The 21,254-nt window shown below is 45.1% G+C and overlaps 1 protein-coding gene across 1 annotated transcript in view; it reads left to right on the top strand.

The window, feature by feature from the left end:
• samd4a (sterile alpha motif domain containing 4A) overlaps positions 1-21,254 on the top strand; it is an 85,899-nt gene that overhangs the window by 34,021 nt on the left and 30,624 nt on the right. Inside the window, 9 exon segments of the mRNA XM_080765160.1 lie at positions 4,672-5,262; positions 9,058-9,209; positions 9,211-9,337; positions 11,658-11,767; positions 12,352-12,438; positions 17,279-17,534; positions 17,835-17,920; positions 18,198-18,316; positions 18,839-19,043. Coding sequence (XP_080621286.1) covers positions 4,672-5,262; positions 9,058-9,209; positions 9,211-9,337; positions 11,658-11,767; positions 12,352-12,438; positions 17,279-17,534; positions 17,835-17,920; positions 18,198-18,316; positions 18,839-19,043 — 1,733 coding nt within the window.

Genomic DNA, 21,254 nt, shown 5'->3' with positions numbered 1-21,254 from the left:
TAGCACTTAAACCTATCATAAGCTACCTGCGACTATATCGGTTTGCGCTTGGAAACTTTGTCCGGAGACATTGACAACTAACCGAGTGGCTTATACTACTGTAGCTACAGTGTGTGGTCACTGTTAAAATATAGAAAACCACAGTGGATCTGTGGGATTGCTTTACATCTGACTCGTTCTTTTCTAGGAATTACTGTGTGTGTGTGTGAGTGTGTGTGTCTGTGTGTGTGTGTGTGTGTGTGTGTGTGTGTGTGTGTGTCTGTGTGTCTATGTGTGTGTGTGTGTGTGCGTGCGTGCGTGCGTGCGTGTGTGTGTTGGAGCTTGTTTGTGTAGTTTCTTTTAGTGTGTGCTGTTCTCATTCAGAGGAATGAAGCATTACATCATCACTACATTGGGGTGGAGTACCGTAGCTCCCTGACTGCCCTCACAGTGTCTTTCTTTACTCTCCTTTCCTTCTCAAACGTGACTGGAACTCCTGTTTTACTTCCCTTTATCTCCTTTCTTTCTCTTTTCTCTCTGCCTCTATTTCTATGTCTTCCTCTTCTTCCTCCTTCTCTTGTGGCATACACGATGGGAGTATGGGACAGGCAGTTTTTAACCAAACGAAACGTGTGTACGTACGTGCATGCGTGCGTGCGACTGCGTGCGTGTGTGTGTGCGTGTGTGACAAAAAAAAAACATCTAGAAGACCTGCTTTAACTCTAATTGTCTTCAATCAAATTGTTCATGTTCATCCCATTGGACAGAATGGTACGGGATGTCAAAGTTGACCAGTAATTTCCAGAATGCATACAGTATTTCAGAAATCTGACTTAAATATTGATATATTGCCAAGTAGTTCTCTACTGCTGTCTGTCTGTCTGTCTGTCTGTCTGTCTGTCTGTATTGGTGGCGTAGACCTAGAGACTCTTTCTAGATGGCATGGTGCCCGTCTGTGCTAAACGGATCCAGGCAATTTGGTAAACATGAGCCCCACATAACCTTACAGTGGCAGAGAGGGTGTGCCTCTCACAGACCGAGAGCGTGTGTGTGTGTGTGTGTGTGTGTGTGTGTGTGTGTGTGTGTGTGTGTGTGTGTGTGTGTGTGTGTGTGTGTGTGTGTGTGTGTGTGTGTGTGTGTGTGTGTGTGTGTGTGTGTGTGTGTGTGTGTGTGTGTGTGTGTGTGTGTGTGTGTGTGTGTGTGTGTGTGTGTGTGTGTGTGTGTGTGTGTGTGTGTGTGTGTGTGTGTGTGTGTGTGTGTGTGTGTGTGCGTGCGTGCGTGCGTGCGTGCATGCGTGTTTGTATGTGTGTGTGTGTGTGTCCGAGCGCGCAAGTGCATGTAGTATTTTCAGTATGGATTTGCAGTCGTCACTGTGTCAGCATTTGTGGTAGTGTGTGGGTGGGTGTGCTACAGGTCATTTGTGGTAGTGTGTGGGTGGGTGTGCTACAGGTCATTTGTGGTAGTGTGTGGGTGGGTGTGCTACAGGTCATTTGTGGTAGTGTGTGGGTGGGTGTGCTACAGGTCATTTGTGGTAGTGTGTGGGTGGGTGTGCTACAGGTCATTTGTGGTAGTGTGTGGGTGGGTGTGCTACAGGTCATTTGTGGTAGTGTGTGGGTGGGTGTGCTACAGGTCATTTGTGGTAGTGTGTGGGTGGGTGTGCTACAGGTCATTTGTGGTAGTGTGTGGGTGGGTGTGCTACAGGTCATTTGTGGTAGTGTGTGGGTGGGTGTGCTACAGGTCATTTGTGGTAGTGTGTGGGTGTGCTACAGGTATGTTTGTAAAAATGAATGTCATTTTAACATTGTGAGGAAGATTTGACCTGTATCGCTTACAGTATTTGTGGATGGATTGAAAGGACTAGAAATGTCTGCCTCAAAACCGCATAGCAATGTTTACCTTTTTTAGTGCGGGTCGTGTTTGGAGGGGTGTTGCACAAGCACACAACTGACAGCAGACCAGTACCCGTTTAAGACCACAGACCGAGTCCATCAAGTCCAATCATTTGTATTCTCTCTCACAACGTGCTGTTCGTTGTCTTCGGGCCATGATTTGTTCGTACTGTAAGCTACAGTATAGCAACTAAGCGCTTCTTTTGTCCACTTGGCATGTCCCGTCACAGAAGGTTTAGTCTGCTCCTTGGGCAGAGGCCACAGTGGGCTTATGGCCCAGCTGACTGTACCACTTCCTCTTTCTTGTAAATATGTAGACAGTGTCACTTTCCTTTCATGTAGACATGTCTTTTGTTGGGATTCTTAACTCTCATGATGAGTCCCCATCTTTGAAACAACCGAGTGACTTTGATTGATGCAGGGCTGATCATGGATCATGCAATTTATTTCACTAGTGCACATAGTCTACATGATCCTTAACTCTTAAAAATCACCAAACCGCTAAAATCTTGTTTTATTTGATGGCCTTATTCCTAACCCTGGCATTTGGCCCGTAGTGCCCTCAAAGAATGGACTACACCAATGTCCAAGTGGCCTTGCCTCTAATATGACGAAATTCCAGGCCTGGACTCCTGCTTCTATAGTGAAAACGCGGATCAGATAGAGCTGTACAGTTACAGTATGTATGCCTGTGACATTGGTGTATCATTGGATGGTGAGAGCAACCGATCTATTTCCTGGTCTCAACCTCTTATGGTTGGATTTAGAGACAAGGCCCTTGCAGCTGAATTAGTACACACTGACAGCTATGGTCACAGTAACAGCGTGACCGGAGGGGGTCACGCGCACGTAGGCACACACACACACACACACACACACACACACACACACACACACACACACACACACACACACACACACACACACACACACACACACGGCTCCTCAAACAGGAAGTGCGGCCTGCATGGCTGCGTCCTGTTACATCTATATTTGTGTCCCCATCAACCAAACCCCCATCCCTGACCTGGAGGTATCTATAGCTGTTGGTCCAAGAGCTGATAGGAATAAACTCCTCCATACGGCGCACACACACACACACACACACACACACACACAGACACACACACACAGACTTGCACAACAATAGCAGTTCCATGACCTCCTGCTTATGTAAAGAGCGGAAGCATAAAGCTCAGCTCCCATTTACAGACTGCAGGAGGAGGAACTCAGGGACAGGAGAGAAGTATGATGAGGAGGATGATGTGGTACGCTCAGTGTCACCCTGGCATCCTCTTTCATATCTGTCCATCTGTCCGTCAACCCATCCCTCACACATTGACAGTCTGTGTTGTCTGTTTGTTTAAACCGCTATGATATTGTCCATCTGTCCATCAACCCATCCCTCACACATTGACAGTGGGTTGTCCCCATAGACTGTAAAAAGATATGGACAAAGCGTTCTCCGGGTCTGATATGGACGGAAAATGAAGCCTGTCAGTCCTTGAACTGTAAGTCGCCATCTTTCTAGATCCATTTGGGCCCAGCTGGCCATTGGCTGGCTCCGTTTGGGCCCAGCTCGCCATTGGCTGGCCCAGACAACGAGGCGGGACTTCCCCCCTTCTTCTACGTTGGTTTTTATTTTGACTGAACAGGGGGTGGCTCCCGATCATAAACTGTAGCCACGCCCCTCAGAACATACGCGACTTTATGGTCATTTATTTTATAAATGGGACCATCATTTTCCAAAAAGAATATTATGACATGATAAATGAGACTTTAAACTAGTGACTGGAAGCAGAAAGTATTCATGACCATGTTTATTAAGGTAATACAGTCTAGGTGAAGTTGGGCCCAAATACATGGACCTCTATGGAGCTATGGGTTTTTTTTGGGCCCAATGACAGCGCCACAACAGGCCATTATATGAACTTTCAGGATGTCCCGATTTCCTTAGTGGCTTCACAAAATATCTGTCTGACTGCCCCCCCCCTGGTTGTCCCTCACGGTAAACTGTCTTTGTCAGTTTACCCATCGGGAAAGGTTTTCTGTTGAGCTGAATTCTGTTTTGGGGGATTACATTTATCTGAACAGTGTATGTTCATTTTGTATAAACAGAATAGATTGACTGAATAGATTGTTTTTGATCATAATTTCATATAGTTTCATGTCAAGGTACAGATTGTTCCATCACAGCACTTACTGTATGACTCATTCATTTGTGTTTCTCAGCACCAACCACAGCCAGTGCATTGAGAGAAACTTTAAATGAACTTTTATAAATCACAATATTTTATATTGAAAAATAATATGTATTTGAAATTTGATACATTTGAATGGTTCAAATATGTTTTTTTCTTTAAGGAATAAAGGTAAAATGTTGGCCTATTTTTGCAGGTATCCACTCATTGTATGGAGACATCACAAACAATCTTTTATTTTCTTTTGACTGTTACCTCCTACTCTGTCTTTGATTTCTCTCATGTTACACTGATATTTGTTGACTTATAGATTTCTGTGGCACTGCTGGATGACTAATGTAGTATAACATGAATACTGTATACAGCCCCTAAAAGAAGCAATATAATATGGTGGTACCAAGTCATCGTTTGGGTACACGTGTGTCCAGACTCCATATAGACGCATAATGTCCACACCATCGATAGAAACACTGATGTGGTCTGTGTTCTCTACAGCATTGGGTTTGGTAAAGTTAAATGATGACTTAATGTCATTATGATGATAGGCTTAATATTTCTCCTTTCCCTCCCATTGCTCTCTCTCTCTCTCTCTCTCTCTCCAGTGGTGATCAGCCAGTGGCAAGGCGAGTCGAAGGAGCGCGTCATCTCGCTGGTCCTCACCCACCTCCCGCTGCTCAAGCCGGGCAACGTGGAGGCCAAGGGGGAGTACATGCGTCTGCTGCCCCGCATCCTGGCTCACACCATCGAGCACGGCCGTCACCTGGAGGAGTCGCGCCAGCTGCTCTCCTACGCCCTCATCCACCCGGCCACGTCCCTGGAGGACCGCTCCGCCCTGGCCCTCTGGCTCAACCACCTGGAGGAGAGGGCGGCGGCGCGGGGCGACTCCCTGGAGAGGCCGCCCCTCGCCGGGACCCACCACCATCAGTCCACTCCCCCCTCCACCCTCTCCTCCTCGGGCTCCTCGTCCTCCAACACCTCCTCGTCGGGGAACCTCTATCCCACGTTGCACCACCACCAGCGCTACGGCTCGGACGACCGCCTCAACGGGTGGCAGGGCTCCAGGGACTCGGGGCTGGGCGGAGGCTGGCACCAGCAACAGCAGGGCTGTGAGAATGGACACCTGGCGCTCTACCCGTCCTCCTCCATGCCCTCTACCATTAACACGGTCGGCATCAGTGGAGGTAGCAATACCAGTGAGTAGTACACCACTCTCCTCCTCCTGCTGATTTCAGTTCATTCTTACTGAAAGGGATAATCTGTCTGTATATTAACAGAATCTCTGTTTGTGTGTGTCTGCCTGTCACGGTGCTGGTGGGGTGTCCACACTGGCTTCCCTGATTGTTTGAGCGTTACGTCATGTTTGTGCAGCTTTTCTAATATAAGTGGAAGCGTGCACAATAGAACTCCATTCAAGCTGCAGTGAATCATTTTATTTTATGTTAGAAAGTATTTTCCGCTGTGAATTACATGCACAGAGGAACTAGAGAGGGTTGACATGCAGCACAAGTCATGAGCCAGGATTCAAAGCTATGACTTGGTCACTGCGCCTATGTTGTGTGCATGCTAATTAGCTCAGCCACCTATCACTGCTTAGGTTTATTCAGGTCCTGGAAATACATTGACATGGGATTTTTATCCCAGACCTACCAGATACAAGGAAAACATAATGATTAATTAACCACTGTACATTTAAGTTATTCCACTATATTTTAGGTCTATCTGCCATTTTTCACTTTTCCCAAATCTAAGATGTTTAGCTTATATTTTTTGTGAATTCTGCAGAGTTTGGGTATTACTATATGCACACTAGCGTCGGCGGCAGAGTGTACACATTCACGCAGAGAAGAATGGCAGCAGTGCAGAGTACAGACGGTGCTAAATTTATAAACGTCTTTGATTTAGGAGCCGTGTCCACACAAATGCGTTTTATGAGCGGAGGAGCTTTGGAAATCATGTTCGTTGCGTTCGCAGACAGAGCATTTATTCACAAGCACAATGTTCACATGAACGTGGTGTTATTTGCACAAAATAGCTTAGCTGCCTGAAAGCATGGACTCCTCATGGTTGTGCTATAACGACTTACGACTCAGCGTCAGGTAAATGACGGGGTTGTTATACACACTGCCTTGATCAAATGAGCAGCCCCCTCTCCTAAAGTGTAACTAAGCATATACTGTGTACACACACCGCATAACCCAAAGTCTGAAAACACATCCCCGCGTATAGACTTACTAGACCAGTATCCTACTCGGAAATTATGCAAGTTGGGTACTATGCGCGCCCCAACCCTGATCTTTAACCCATATTCACTTATGCTCATGCAAGGTGGAAGTTTGTTAGCACACCGTCTGTGGACGAGTGTCGGCTCGTTTCAGTATGCAGTCCCACGATTGAGCAGACAATTACTCAGTTACTCATCATAACCCAGTCATGGTTGTCACACTGTGGTCATACCAAATACACCCCCAACACACACCCACAGAGCCGCCACACAGAGTAACTGGAGAAGATGAGCTGTGGAAGGTAGAAGGTGTGTGTGTGTGTGTGTGTGTGTGTGTGTGTGTGTGTGTGTGTGTGTGTGTGTGTGTGTGCGTGTGCGTGTGACTCTGTGTGTGTGTGTGTGTGTGTGTGTGTGTGTGTGTGTGTGTGTGTGTGTGTGTGTGTGTGTGTGTGTGTGTGTGTGTGTGTGTGTGTGTGTGTGTGCGTGCGTGCGTGCGTGCATGTGTGTGCACTCACTGTATTTATACACACATACAACTGCAGGGAGACAAGGGTCTGTTGAAATTGAAGATAACTATGGTTGCAGCAGGATATTTACAGACAAGAATGCGAGGGCTATGTTTTTTTCTTGCTCTGGGAGATGAAGGAAACAGCTGAGGGTTTATAAATAAAGACACATTTAAAGCCCTTCGCTCACGGCTCCAAGCAAGATCCTCCTTATTCTGGACTGTCAGCAACTTCAGAACCCCCCCCCCCCCCCCCCCCCCCCCACACACACACACACACACACACACACACACACACACACACACACACACACACAAAAGACATGAGGATTTCACAACTGGCAAACTAGTTGCTCTTTGATGCTGCCACTACTAGCATCTTCTAACACGCTCATTATGAACGATCTTTTGTAAAACATATTATTATTTTTATTTTACATTCACTTTGGGGGGGGGGGGGGGAGTGTCTTTATGTGGGGGTGTCTTTTGTATTCAGTATTTTCAAATGTGAAAATACAGTATACCGTACATTTGCGGCATACAGTACAATTATCCAGAATATGTTTCCTCAATTTAAATCAAATTCCAGCTATTCAGAACAAAGTCTGCTATAAGCAGAACACTGTTGTTGAATTAAACTGGGAATGTTGCTGATACATTTTAAGTTGTATCAAATGCCTCTGATGAGTGAGTGGCTGTATCAGCTGTTTGTACATTGAAGACAGTCACCACTTTGAAGGTGATATTATTCTTGGAGTATTTTATTCAGCGATCTTATTACCTAAAGTCAACTATACCAGTGCCCTGAACCCACTTCCCTTACATACACTGTGTGCGTCTGGCCATGCTAGTAGGTAAACACATCAGTATAATTGTCTGAGCTCATCAACCTGTATGCTATGCTGGGAATGCTCATCCCCATCGCATCGGCCTATTTGCCCCGCCCAGCACTCGGCTCTGTCCCAAACCACAGCACAACATGCCACCCATCCCTTCCCATGTAAGGCTGCCTTTGTGGGGCACTGTATTTAGGGAAAATGGCTAATATTTAGGGACTGGAACTTGTAATGTTAGCTGGGCACCTATTTTAAACGGGGGCCGTGAAGTCCTATACATAGTGTCAGTAAGTGGTCCACATATAGGAAGGAGGAGACGGAGTGAGAGAGAGAGACTGGTGGCAGTTTACACCCGCATAAAGCTCCCTTCTCCTCTCCATCTTTGATTCTGTTTACCTCCCTCTCGCTGCTTCTGGAATATTCCAGGATGCCAGGGCGGTTTCTGTCGGGTGCTACAGAAAGGCCTACCTGTTGTGTGTGTTTGTGTGTGAAGTTTTGTTGTTGTTGTTGTTGTTTTTTAACTGACCCATGCACACAACCCAACTTCAGCGTTGGAGTTTTCCAACCCCACAAAATCAAACGGTTTGGTTTGGTTTGACCCCAACAGCTCTATGTCATGAAAGCAGCTCGAGCAGCAGAGATACAGTATCCAAGTAAAAGAGAGCAAAAGGGTTGCGACAGAGAGGGAGATTTGAGAGAAAGACAGGCGATCTTATGGCTTCTTTATACTTTTTCATACAAGTATGATTTTCAGCCAACCATGTTGAAAATCTGTAATTTCATTACATTTATTTCTGCCAAGTGATATACGTTTGTACGACAAAGTATGAATTGCGTTTACGGCTTCCCTGTGGTTTCTGTGGTTTAGAGGTTTCATAGCTAGAATATGTACAAAAAAAGAAATGTGCAAAGTGAAAGTTAATGAGAAAATTCTGGAAGATATCCAGTTGTGAGCCTGGAATGTAACCAGCCAAGCATCTGGAGCATTTTTGTTTATTTTTCGTATAGAATAAAGCTAAGATATCTAGTTGTTATTGTCCACAGGTAGGAATTGCTTTCATAGCCATTTACTGTAGTTTGATGTCTGCATGTTTCAGGAACGTTATTCATCCATCAAATTTGTCTGATGGTGACGGCGGGATATGGGTAATGGGGGGGTTCCCCATTACGTAAAAAAATAAGAATCATGAATCAACTGTTGTCAGCTCAATGTACAGTACAGTAGAGATACGTTGTACCAAGCCTGAGTCTTCTCCCTCTGAAACAGTCTGAAATTATCTTTTACAGTGAGTGAACACCCGTTTCCCTTTATCCCACTGATGATTATAATATGATTGTAGTTACATAATTTGTTTCCCCCTCAAAAGAGCCCCCTATAACTAACAGTTGTGGCCTGCCTCTGTTGACTTTTGCTGTTGTCCTGCAGTTCTGTCGAGTGGCGGAGGCAGCCAGCAGCACAGTCCCTTGAAGCGCTCCGTGTCCCTCACCCCTCCCATGAGCGGGCCCAGCAGTCAGCCCCTGGGCCACGTCTGGCTGTCCCAAGAGGACCTACGGGCCACTCGGGGCCCCGCGCTGGACCCACGCACCCCTCTCCCCCCAGAGTAGCATCGCTTCGTCGGGCAGTGGAGGCAGTGAGCATCTGGAGGAGGCTGGTCTAGGAGGAGGGCATCGCAGTGCGTTTCATGAGGAGGGCAGCGGCATGAGGGGTGCGTTGGAAAGATGTATGGCTAGAAAGAGGCAGATAGTCACTGTCATATCAATGATCACTGTGATGCTGAGGAGGGGGTCACCGACCATTACCTTTACCTGTCGTTTGGGCTGGTTACCGAAATGTGATACCTTTTATGGCACTGAACTGCCTTGATACCATTGAGTATACCGCAAAATGTCATGTCATTTGGTACCAAATTTCGATACCTATAGCCTAATTTATATTCCGTAGTAAAACGGTGTCATGTGCCAAAAATAGCTGATTGACAAGCTACAACAACACATCACATTGTTGTTAGCTTATAGATCTGTTCTTTTCACAAGACATGCAGGAGTAACACTACGCTGTACACCCAGAGTCAGGGCTCATGTGAGTGTTGGTGGACTACAGTGTGCATCGCATAATGTGTGTTAATAGATTGCAAAAGTATGGCTTCATTTTATAACAGGTTCAATGCCAATAGTGCACAATGCAATATACATGAGGGAAAAAGCCATCACTGCCAAGACCGGCAAACACAATTTGATGAAACACTTGAACGCACATTAAGAGCATAATATTGCTCCGTGTTTGACTGGCAAGAGGACAGCACTGTACACATAAATGTTCCCCACAGATTGCTAAATAAATACTTCCAGATTGTGCATAAAATGTATATATTTCCGTTTTCACCTCTTTCATCTCCGACCAAACACGAAACCTTCACGGCATTTTTTGTCCCCATGACATTTGAGTATGTTTTCATCCACTGAGTTCGCAAATGGAGAGGGACTGTGCCTGGCTGGGGTGACTGGGGAGCGTTCTTTTAATACTTCCATGGTGTGTTATTCAGCTTTTTCTTCTCATACAAGACTACATATTTATATGTTTTGCTGACCAGGGTAATTAGTGAATTAAACCTTCGACACGTGAGTTAATAAATATATAGCGAAACCACAAAAAGAGCTGTGCTTCAAAGTTCCTAATTCCTAGTTCCTAGTTCCTAGTTGTTACAGTGGGGAGAGCAGTACTGCGGCGTACTGTATTATGCAGGAAATTATTAATTTTTAGCTTGTAACTTTTTCATTTACAAGTTTCAGAATTATATTTCCCCACCAAATTAAGAAACGGTGTTTACAAATAATGATATGTAACTCCAGCAACAGCTGGCTAAAAATGGTAGAGCGGGTCCCAGTCAGAGACACAGACAGACACAGAGAGACACATGACGGGTTCAGCGTGTGGGTGAACCTGATTCTACAGCTGTGTGTGCTGTGTGTCGTGGAGGCAGCCAGCCAGAGCTGTGAGAAGTGGTTTATACAGCCAGGAAGTATGAGGGGACCACGCTGACCTCAGGAGCCCCCGTTCTGAGGCCTTAGTTGTGCTGTCTGTCTGCACAGAGAGCTGAACCTTTTTCATGTTTACTCTCTCATTTTCCCTCTACTTATAGAATCGCCCGAGGCGTGTTCTTACAGTACATTTTGTGTGCCAAGCTGCTGAAAACAGCCATTCATTCATAGTTTGTTGCAGCCACAAAGTGAGGCGCACACTTTGGGCTTATATGCTCGCCTTTGGTTGAAGTAAGAAATAATAATAAGGCTAATTTAGGACAAACAGTAGACCTTTATCACGCATGGTGGACAAAAAACAAACAAACAAAAAAATAAGAAAATAGCTAACTAAATTCAGAAACTTCAAAGTGTTCCTGAATGAAAGGTTCAACTTTGTCTCCTTGTATCCCGTCATCCACCTGCCTTCGCAACGGCACAGTGTGATCTGAACCCTTGTTGTAAGCATTCATCATACAGTATTACACTTTGGCCTTGCTAAGCAAGCAGGTTTTGCTTTCAAGTGTGACATGAGTCAGACCCTGATTTAATTTGTTTGTTTGCCATGGATTTGTTTGCACAATGTTGGCAAGAACTACAGTTAGAACCCATGAGCGAAAACAGTACGCTGAACCAGCACCCTTGCTTTACCTCAAACCGCATTTTACCGCAAAGATGAGCAAATGTCTAAAACACTACCAGCCACACTCGGCATTCTTTATTTCACTAAGCATTACCATGGATGTCTGAGTTGGTCACTCTACTAGCGAGCACTAGACTTTGTGAATGCAGGCATATTGCTGCAGAGAGACAGAGTAGTCATATGATTGTTGGTTTGTTTGAAAAATTTGGACGATTGGTGAAAAACTGATGTTATCGCTGAACTTTCATCTCTTAATGAACTAAAGACAAAGTCAGTTAAAGTTGAGTGTGTGTGTGTGTGTGTGTGTGTGTGTGTGTGTGTGTGTGTGTGTGTGTGTGTGCGTGTGCGTGTGGCCTGCCCCACAGATGTCCCTGCGTGGCTAAAGAGCCTCCGTCTCCATAAGTACGCTGCTCTCTTCTCCACCATGACCTACGATGAGATGATGTCACTGACTGAACAGCAGTTGGAGTCACAGGTCTGTAGACATAAAGCACACACGGTGAGGACACTGCCTTGCTGTGAGTTTGTGTGTTTCAATGATTTCCTATCACGTGTACATTTTTTTAATGTAAAGGTTTCACTGGGTGAAACTGCTATACATATCATTCAGTATTAATTTAATTGAACTGTGTATGAAGTCTTGATAGCCGTGTATGAAAGCTGCTGTACAAATAGCGTTAGTAACTGTTAACATTCGGGATGTAACATAAATATTCTTCTTATAATGATGATCACGATAACAAAGAATGTGTCGATATTATCATGGGACTATGATCTACAATAGGTATTGAGGCTGACATTTGTGTTGTTTTTGTTTGAACATCAGCAGAGTACTGTTGAGAGTGAAACAGCCTGGTTTGCGGGGCTAGCAGTGGAGGGACCTTGTGTTCACATCGATTATATTCGCGTGGAATCATTTGAGCAGATTCACTGATCTTTTTACAACATCGCTGCGTTCACTTCAGATAATATTCCTGTATTCTAAGAACCATCAATACTAAATTAGGACTGAAAAGATGGTTGATTAATTACATTTGAAATTGTTTTTCCCTCCAACAGAATGTCACTAAAGGGGCGAGACACAAGATAGTCATCAGCATTCAGAAGCTCAAAGAGAGACAGAACCTACTGCGCTGCTTGGAAAAGGTCAGTGTGTCTGTAGATCTCTCTCTCTCTCTCTCTCTTCAACCCTGTACACAGGAAGCCTTCTATTAGCTATGATTACTACCGTGAAATAGGCCCCTGTGCCTTTGCCTTGCCTGCTGCTGTCTTCTGTTCCTCCCAAAGCTTGTATACGGCCCTGGCTCCATAGGGTAACAAGACAACTCACCCCGTTTCTGTTTTCCTCCCAGAACTTTCCCCAGTGAGGGGTGGGAGAGGCTGGACGGCAGACGGCTGGACTTTGAATTTCTCTAACTATAAACTTTCATGACAGCAGACAGCCTAAGTACAAATATAATTTATGAAAAGCTACTAGAGTGAAGTCTGTTCACAGAAGTTGTTGTAGGATATGTGGGGATTATCTGACGAGGTACCATTTGAGTGGGCAAAACCTTACATATACTAAATAATACTAAATTGTTTATAGGGTCAATATAAGTAAAAATAATATAGCCTTATTTTTCCAAAAATGATACAAACATCCAATAGCATATTACAAAGTTATCCCCCTCACTGGTGAAAATTCCGGGAGGAAAAACGGGCGAGCACCGGGGTGAGTTGTCCAGTATTCTCTCCAGAAGAGGGTCTGTGTGTCTGTCTGTGGACCCACCAGAACCACAGTTCTTGTAGTCACTGCCAATAGGCCACATAATGTTTCATACGATTTGAAATAGTTAACTTTTAATTGTATAATGTCAATAGGGCTCTGATTGGGATGAAAACTGTCTGAAGTCATACATCATAGATATGAATGATGTCACAGGCTGGCCACATGAGAGCCACAGCCTGCATTTCCCCTTGTGGATTCCGAGATCCATGTGATTCTATTTTGTGTGTGTATGAGTAATTCTAACACAAGCCAGGCTTTCTTTCTAGTGACGAGTGCACCGTGTTTTGTGTGTGTGTGTGTGTGTGTGTGTGTGTGTGTGTGTGTGTGTGTGTGTGTGTGTGTGTGCGTGTGTGTGCGCGTGTGTGTGTTATCCAATGCACTTTACATAGATTGTGCATTACATTCACCCATTTAGGGGTTCAGCGTCTTGCTCATGGACACTTCGACACTAACTCTGGGGGAGCTCTCAGCTCGGGATCGAACTAGAAACCTTGTGGTTCCCATCCAGCCGGCCACTCTGAGCCACTGCCGCCGGTGCCCCTGTGTGTGTGTGTGTGTGTCTGTGTCTGTGTGTGTGTGTGTGTGTGTGTGTGTGTGTGTGTGTGTGTGTGTGTGTGTGTGTGTGTGTGTGTGTGTGTGTGTGTGTGTGTGTGTGTGTGTGTGTGTGTGTGTGTGTGTGTGTCTGTGTGTGTGTGTGTGTGTGTGTGTGTGTGTGTGTGTGTGTGCTTGTCTGCCTGTTCCGTTTAAGGGTGTATGTGTGTCTGTCTCTGTTGTGTGCACAGTCTTAGTAAGTGTTACTTTTCTGAGACGGCGACAACCAAGGGAACACCTAATCCAGGAAGGAGTGTTTTTGGCTGCGCATTGCAACCGTGGTTACCACCCCCGCCCACCTGACCACACAGCCCCTCTGACTCACGGCTAGCTCTATCTGCCCAGCTCTGACAATGGCATCCAAGGGCACGCCACAGGAGGGTCTACTTGTACCCGCTAAATTCAGGCCTAACCTTTTCACCAAAGGCTTTGGTGACGGTTCTAAAATGTGTTAGCGAGTCATTTGTTGGGCCTGGGGAAATGGGACACCTGTTGGCTTGGTATTTTGGGTTTTACACACGACCCGCCTGAAAGGCACCGTAAGTGGTTTCAGGAATGGGGATGAGAGCTATTGGGGGGGATTCTGTGATGCAGTGAAACACAAGCATGAAACAAAATATGTATTTTGTTTGGAGATCACATTATTTTCACCCCAATCTCTCTCTCTCTCTCTCTCTCTCTCTCTCTCTGTCTCTCTCTCTCTCTCCTGTCAGATATATTCTTCGGCTCATCAGTGATAGGTGGTAGAACTGTCTTCTAGAACGATTCTCTTTGCGTACAGTGATCATATTAGCACTCCACAGCAGGCTGTTGTGCATACCTCTATAATACCTCTTTATACGTCATCTCTCTCTGCTAATGGCCCAGGGAAAGGATGTCAGGATTCAGACATTGTACTTTCTTGGAATTTGCTGTTGGTTGGAATGAATAATTACATAAACAAAACAAAACAAAGAACATTATGTGCACTTGAATATTGCCTTGGATTTCTGTTCAATGCTGTATGCTCATTTTCATCTGAAATAATATTACTTTCACTGTGAAAGGTAGTTGTAAAATGTAATATTTGTGTTATCACTTTGGTTTCTAATGACTTAAAAAACAAATGGCTTTAAATCATGTAGGGGAAAACTGCCTCAAAGATAAAGAACTTTGTTTATTTCTTTACCACAAAACCACATTTCACTGCTACTATTAAGCAAGCTGATGTTGTCCATAATCAGTTCAACCTATCATCGCTCAGATTTCTGGTGGCCGAATCGATGCTATTGGTCAGAGGGAAGGGGATGTTCTCCTGATGGCCAGTTTGAGCAGTATTGTATGTGTAGGCTGTGTGGCGTTCAGAGAGAGAGAGAGAGAGAGAGAGAGAGTGTATGAGGTTTGCAGTATTGTATGTGTAGGTTGTGTGGCGTTCAGAGAGAGAGAGAGAGAGAGAGAGAGAGAGAGAGAGTATGAGGTTTGCAGTATTGTATGTGTAGTTTGTGTGGCGTTCAGAGAGAGAGAGAGAGAGAGTATGAGGTTTGCAGTATTGTATGTGTAGGTTGTGTGGCGTTCAGAGAGAGAGAGAGAGAGAGAGTGTATGAGGTTTGCAGTATTGTATGTGTAGGTTGTGTGGCGTTCAGAGAGAGAGAGAGAGAGAGAGAGAGTATGAGGTTTGCAGTATTGTATGTGTAGGTTGTGTGGCGTTCAGAGACTGCAATCTACATTTAAACCCATTCCATGCTATCCTCGAGATATCTCGTAGAAAGTTATTAATTCCATCTGAGCCATCCACGAGATACACAAGATTTGATTAAAAATGATTTAAAAATCAAATTATTATTATTGTCTCCACCAGACGAAGGCATGGCAAGATTATGTTTTGCACTCTGTCCGGACACACACACACACACACACACACACACACACACGGACGAACACACACATTGTTCATCCGTCCGTCCGTGTGTGTTTTCTGTACATTTCTCGAACACATTTTATCCATACATCACGCAATTTGGTATACACTATCTCCATAGTCATGTGATCAACACAGATCTGTTACATTTCATATCATATAATCATATATTACTCCTACACATTTTGTCCAAACATATACAAATGCTATTATCCTGCTATTATCCTAGTTTAACTTTTTCTAGTTTAACCTTTTTTTTTAGCCTCCGTTAGCTTCTGTGGCTAGCATCCATAGGCCTCTCATTGTAGAAACAGCCTACATGATAATCTGCGGTAATGTTGATTAATGTTGCAATGTGTTTGAGGTTGACATCCTTTTTTCCATAGATCTTAAGGCATCCTCTGATGAGGTGTGAAGTGTACAATATTGTTTGGAATGATTGGAATGCCACCCACAGCCTATACTTAAGTGTGACTAATCACCCTGATTGTCAGACCCTGTCTATAGGTTCATAGGTTCTGTATTTGTAGTGCTCCCCCCCCCCATCCAGTTATTACACTGGCCCGGGGCGCAGTCCGGAGGAAGAGAAAAGAAACTCAGTCACTGTCTGTCAGTCACAACAGGGGGGAGTAGAAACTAAACACACACACAACCCACAAAACAGCACTAAACAAAACAACCTAGTGAACCTAGGAGTCCATCATAGAGGACGTTACAGTAGTGTAGTAGGTACAGTAGTTAGAATAAAAATGATTAGCAGGACAACTCTCAACAGGACACTGGAGGACGGGAAGGGTGTTATGTTTGAAGAAGGACTGTACCACTAATGTAACTTGGCTGTCTAATTTTTGACGTGGGGTTTGACCAAGGGGGCAAAGGTTCCCATGTCCCAGGTGATCCAGCAGACTATGTGGTTGGACGTTCAGAGGACAATCTCACTCTTGCTATCAATTAGCTAGAGCATGTTCTGAGCCATCTACTCCTTGATGTCTCTAAGGTGGTCCAGTTCGGTCATTGGCCTTCAGTGGGAGATACAGTTGTGTGTCATCCGCGTAATTGTGGTACGAGATGCCATGGTATGAAATCGCCTGAGGGGGAGCATATATAGAGAAAATAGTATGGGCCCCCAGGATCTAACACTGGGGGACCCCGCAGGTGAGATTTGCTTGGCGAGAGGAGCCAGCTGCAGCTATGTTCACCGGCGTGAATGTTCTATTGTTAAAGTAGGAATGAAACCAGGACCGAGCAGTGTTGGCGATACCAACTCCCTGCTGGAGGCGGCTTTTAACGGTGGTGTGATCTATTGTATCCAACACCGCACTGAGGTCAAGGAAAACAAGTTTGAAGGGTTGATTCCCGACTGTGGCCAGCCCTAAAACCAGATTGTATATTTTCTAGGATATCGTTTTGATGGAGATGGGACAGCAGCTGACTGAGAACCGCTTTTTGAAGACGAAGAGTCAAAACGCAGTGGTCATCTCTGTTGCCTTGCTCAGAAATAAATAAATAATTTCTTTACCTGAAGGCGGAGTGCCTCAGTATTCAATATCCGAAGCAAATTTCTAGTAAAATGGAGTGATATTGGAAACTGTTTCTAGCCCAAATGTTGCTTTCCTCACATACAGACCTTGACTTGTGCACAGAAACACCAACACCCCAAAAAAGAAAGGTTGACATGACAATTCTATTGTTTTTACTCACTTCCTGTCTACTCTTACTACCGCTAGGACGTGCTGGAAGGTGGGAACCTGCGTGCACCTCTACAGGAGCTCCATCAGATGATCCTGACGCCCATCAAGGCTTTCAGCGGTGGAGAGGAGTCCTCCCCACAGCGCTCCCTGCTGGGCTCTGAGGGAAAGAGCGTCGCGCCTGGCTCCCACCTAACTGGAGGGGGAGGTGGTGGAGGAGGCGAAGGCGAGCCCGGAACCAGCCTCGTCGCAGAGGGAGACCTCCCTGGCCAGTTCACACGTGTCATGGGTAAAGGTAAGCTAGTCAACAGCCTGGATCCAGCATGCTTAGTTGGTGGTTTGAACTGTATTCATGATCAGTTGAGATCAGTGTCATTCAGTTTTGTTGTTGTTGTTGTCGTAGTAAGAAATATTGCCATTTTGTAGAATATTTTCAAAGGCCTTTCTTCAAACCCTACTCCTAAAATATAAATCTTATGATTCATTCATCCGTGTTCTTAATGTTTGAGCTACATTCAGTTGATCAGCACATATTGTTGTGTGCATTTAGTCAAATCCCTACTTATTTTCACCCCCCGACCCCCCTTTCCCCTAGTTTGCACCCAACTGTTGGTGTCCAGACCGGACGAGGAGAACATCAGCTCATACTTGCAACTCATTGATAAGTGCCTTATCCACGAGGTAAACACCCTCACCACAGTACCATGTAGATTGTTATTGGTTATAATATTTTCTTCTACTGGAAGACAAAAATATACTGTATATATACAGTACACACACACACACACACACACACACACACACACACACACACACACACACACACACACACACACACACACACACACACACACAGTACACACAGGCTTTGTGCTAAATAATTTATACTGATACCCACCTGTTCTTCTACGACTTCTTCTTGTTCTTCTTTGAACCCTGCGATCCGTCCACACACCAGTCCTTCACTGAGACACAGAAGAAGAGGTTATTGTCGTGGAAACAGCAGGTCCAAAGGCTGTTCCGGTCCATTCCTAGGAAAACCCTTCTCGACATGGCAGGGTACCGACAGCAGAGGAGGTACACACACACACACGCACGCACGCACACACACACACGCACACACACACACACACACACACACACACACACACACACACACACACACACACACACACACACACACACACACACACACACACACACGCATACAATCACCCTAATTTCTCTGGCCTTTCCTATCATTTCTGCACAACGCCATTGGTGCAATGCTTCATTTATGAATCTCCTTGGAACATACTTTGGCGGGAACCCCTTTTGGTGTTAGCATTATGTTATGTATGCTTTAGCTATTGAAAAATAGCAGATCTACAAGCTCATAGTGCGCCACCGAGTGGTGCGCTACGAGCTTGTAGGTCTGCTATTTTTGAAAAATCGAAGAACGACTGACATAGAAACATGGTCAGAATGGGTTAAACACTTGAACATGCAGCATATGTATGACATTGACAAGTAACTTCAAAGTACAGTACAACAACTCATTGAACTGCACTGTACACATAACTCGCATAACTCTCTGTGGGCCTCCCCTCTATACTCCAGCCGAGGTTTCGGCCAGTCCAACTCTCTCCCCACCGCTGGCTGTGTGGGGGGAAGCGTGTCCACCAGAAGGAGCCTCCGTCAGTTCCAGATGCCTTCCAGGAGCCTGCCGGGGGCCAGGCTGGGCCTGCTGGGCCCTGGGGGCCTCCTGGGGCCCACGCCGCGCAGCTCCAGCAGCACGCCCACCGGCCTGAAACAAGGTAGACAGGTGAGTCTGGCAGGGACGGGAAGGGAGTGGATGGCATGAAATCATATACTTCCACTTGTTGTTCTTCTTTCTTTTCTTCTTTTTCGTAGACGTGCTGAAATGCAGTGTTGTTTTGGACAGTTTTAGTCATAGTCTCTTGAATAGTTTTTCATTTACTTTTAGTCACATCTTAGTCACCTTGAATGTTAGTCTAGTTTCAGTCGACTAAATATTATAAGATTTTAGTCGACTAAATCTACAGTCGACTAAAATGTATTTTGGCGGGGCTTGATGCCGTCGTAATGACTGATTTTACACTTGCTGAAAATAGCCGATCTGACCTGTCAACGTGTTGTGAGCTTGTAGATCGGCTATTTTCAGCATGCATCCAAGTGTAAAATGACTTATACTGGATCTCTTGTCCACTAGTCCCTCCCTAACATTTTAGTCTAGTTTTTATTTGATGAAATGAAATTGTCAATATATTTAGTCTTAGTTTAGTCATTATAGCTTAGCTTTTCATTTAGTTGCCATTTAGTTTTCGTCAGTGAAAAAAGGTAGTCGACATTCTTACCAGAGCTGTTGACAATCACAACAAAACTGTCCCACACTGCTCGCTTTGATTTGTAGTTTGCTTTGCGTTTCACCTCGCTCGCTCAAGGGGGCCGCCATGATTGGAATAATATAGCTGGCGGTGTGACTGTGTGACTGTGTGTGTGTGTGTGTGTGTGTGTGTGTGTGTGTGTGTGTGTGACTGTATGTGACTGTATGTGTGTGCGTGCGTGCGTGCGCCCGACAACGCTCGGCGCATGTTGTCGGGATTGGGGTGAGAGAGAGAGAGAGAGAAAGAGAGAGAGAGAAAGAAAGAGAGTGAGTGAGAGAGAGAGAGACTGAGAGAGACGGCATTTAAGTCTGTTCAACCGTCAATGTGGATTTTAGAATGTAATAATTACAACGCACGCATGCCTATTTTTTAAACCTATTTTTAAAGTTGAAGGGTTTTGGTATATAATGTATTTAAAGCTCAGATCCTCACGGGTCCTTTCGGGTAACTGCATTTAAGACGATCCGAACGATACCCGCTGCAATTTGGAATGACCCTTCCCTTCCCGATGTAGCCTGGAACTCACCTATGCTTTTTATGGCATAGGCAGCTCCCGGCAGGATCCGCCGGGAGAATATATGCGCAGCTGCGCGACATGAGACTAATTACTTAGAGCGACAGAGAGAGAGAGGAGCGTGTGTGTGTACATGTGTGCGTGTGTATGTCAATTTTACAAAGGTGCAGACAATCAGAAATCAGCAGAGAGTGAGCAATGTTTGCGCTACTCTATGCCGAATTGAAGTGGACTCAGACCCAGACTTTTTTTTCCTCCCTGGAAATAAAAACGTCTGGGTTTCCGAGGCTATTCCCGATGGGACAAATCAATACTTTGGGCCTGAAACGGCTCGGTACTCGGTTCGGCTCTCTGGTATCAGGGGGGCTAGTGAATTATGGTGTGTGTGATATGAAATGTGAGCTTTAATCATATTCAATCATATTCAAGTGCTTTTGGAGATAATGTAAATGAGACAGACTCCATGCAGTCACTTTCAGTAGTAGAAGCCTGCATAGGGGAGCTGTCTGTGTCTGTGACTGTGCCCAGGTGATGCTCATCAAGGAAGGCAATTATGTTTCTGCACTGTCAAATAGGTCTAATCTATCATGAGATGCCATCAAAGAAAGCTTTTTTTACATGTTAACTCGAGTTAGGTTCTAAACAAGAAAGAATGTTTACAGTTGTTGCACAGAAATTACGTAATTTCACATGAAAAGTAATGCTACTTTTGCAATGTAGTTAAATAAAAAAATATGAAAAAAGCTCGGGGGGAAGATAAATCATAAAAGAAGCATACATCCCAGCAGCCTATTATATTACCAGTAAGACGCCCTGAGGGTGAGCGAGGTCGCGCACATGCATTCGCCTGAGTGATGGCAGACTGCTGGGCGACCGCTGGCGCTTTGGCATGGGTGGGTCAGATCAACAGTAGAGAATGAATTCTCTACTGGCCATATATGGAGCATCTTGAGTGTACAGGGTTTGATGAGGTCAGAGCAACATTATGGAATGTCAGAACAGGTCAGCTCCATATATGGAGATCTAAGGGTGGCAGCGGGGACAGTGTCTTGAGTGTACAGGGTTTGATGAGGGCCTAGGTAGGGCCTGTTGAGAAAATGAGAACTCTAGTTTT

This window comes from Protomyctophum bolini, assembly GCF_963924005.1.
Source record: "Protomyctophum bolini genome assembly, chromosome: 1".
NCBI classification, from domain to species: domain Eukaryota; kingdom Metazoa; phylum Chordata; class Actinopteri; order Myctophiformes; family Myctophidae; genus Protomyctophum; species Protomyctophum bolini.
The sequence above is the reverse complement of the archived record's forward strand: the minus strand, read 5'-3'. Positions and strand labels throughout refer to the sequence as shown.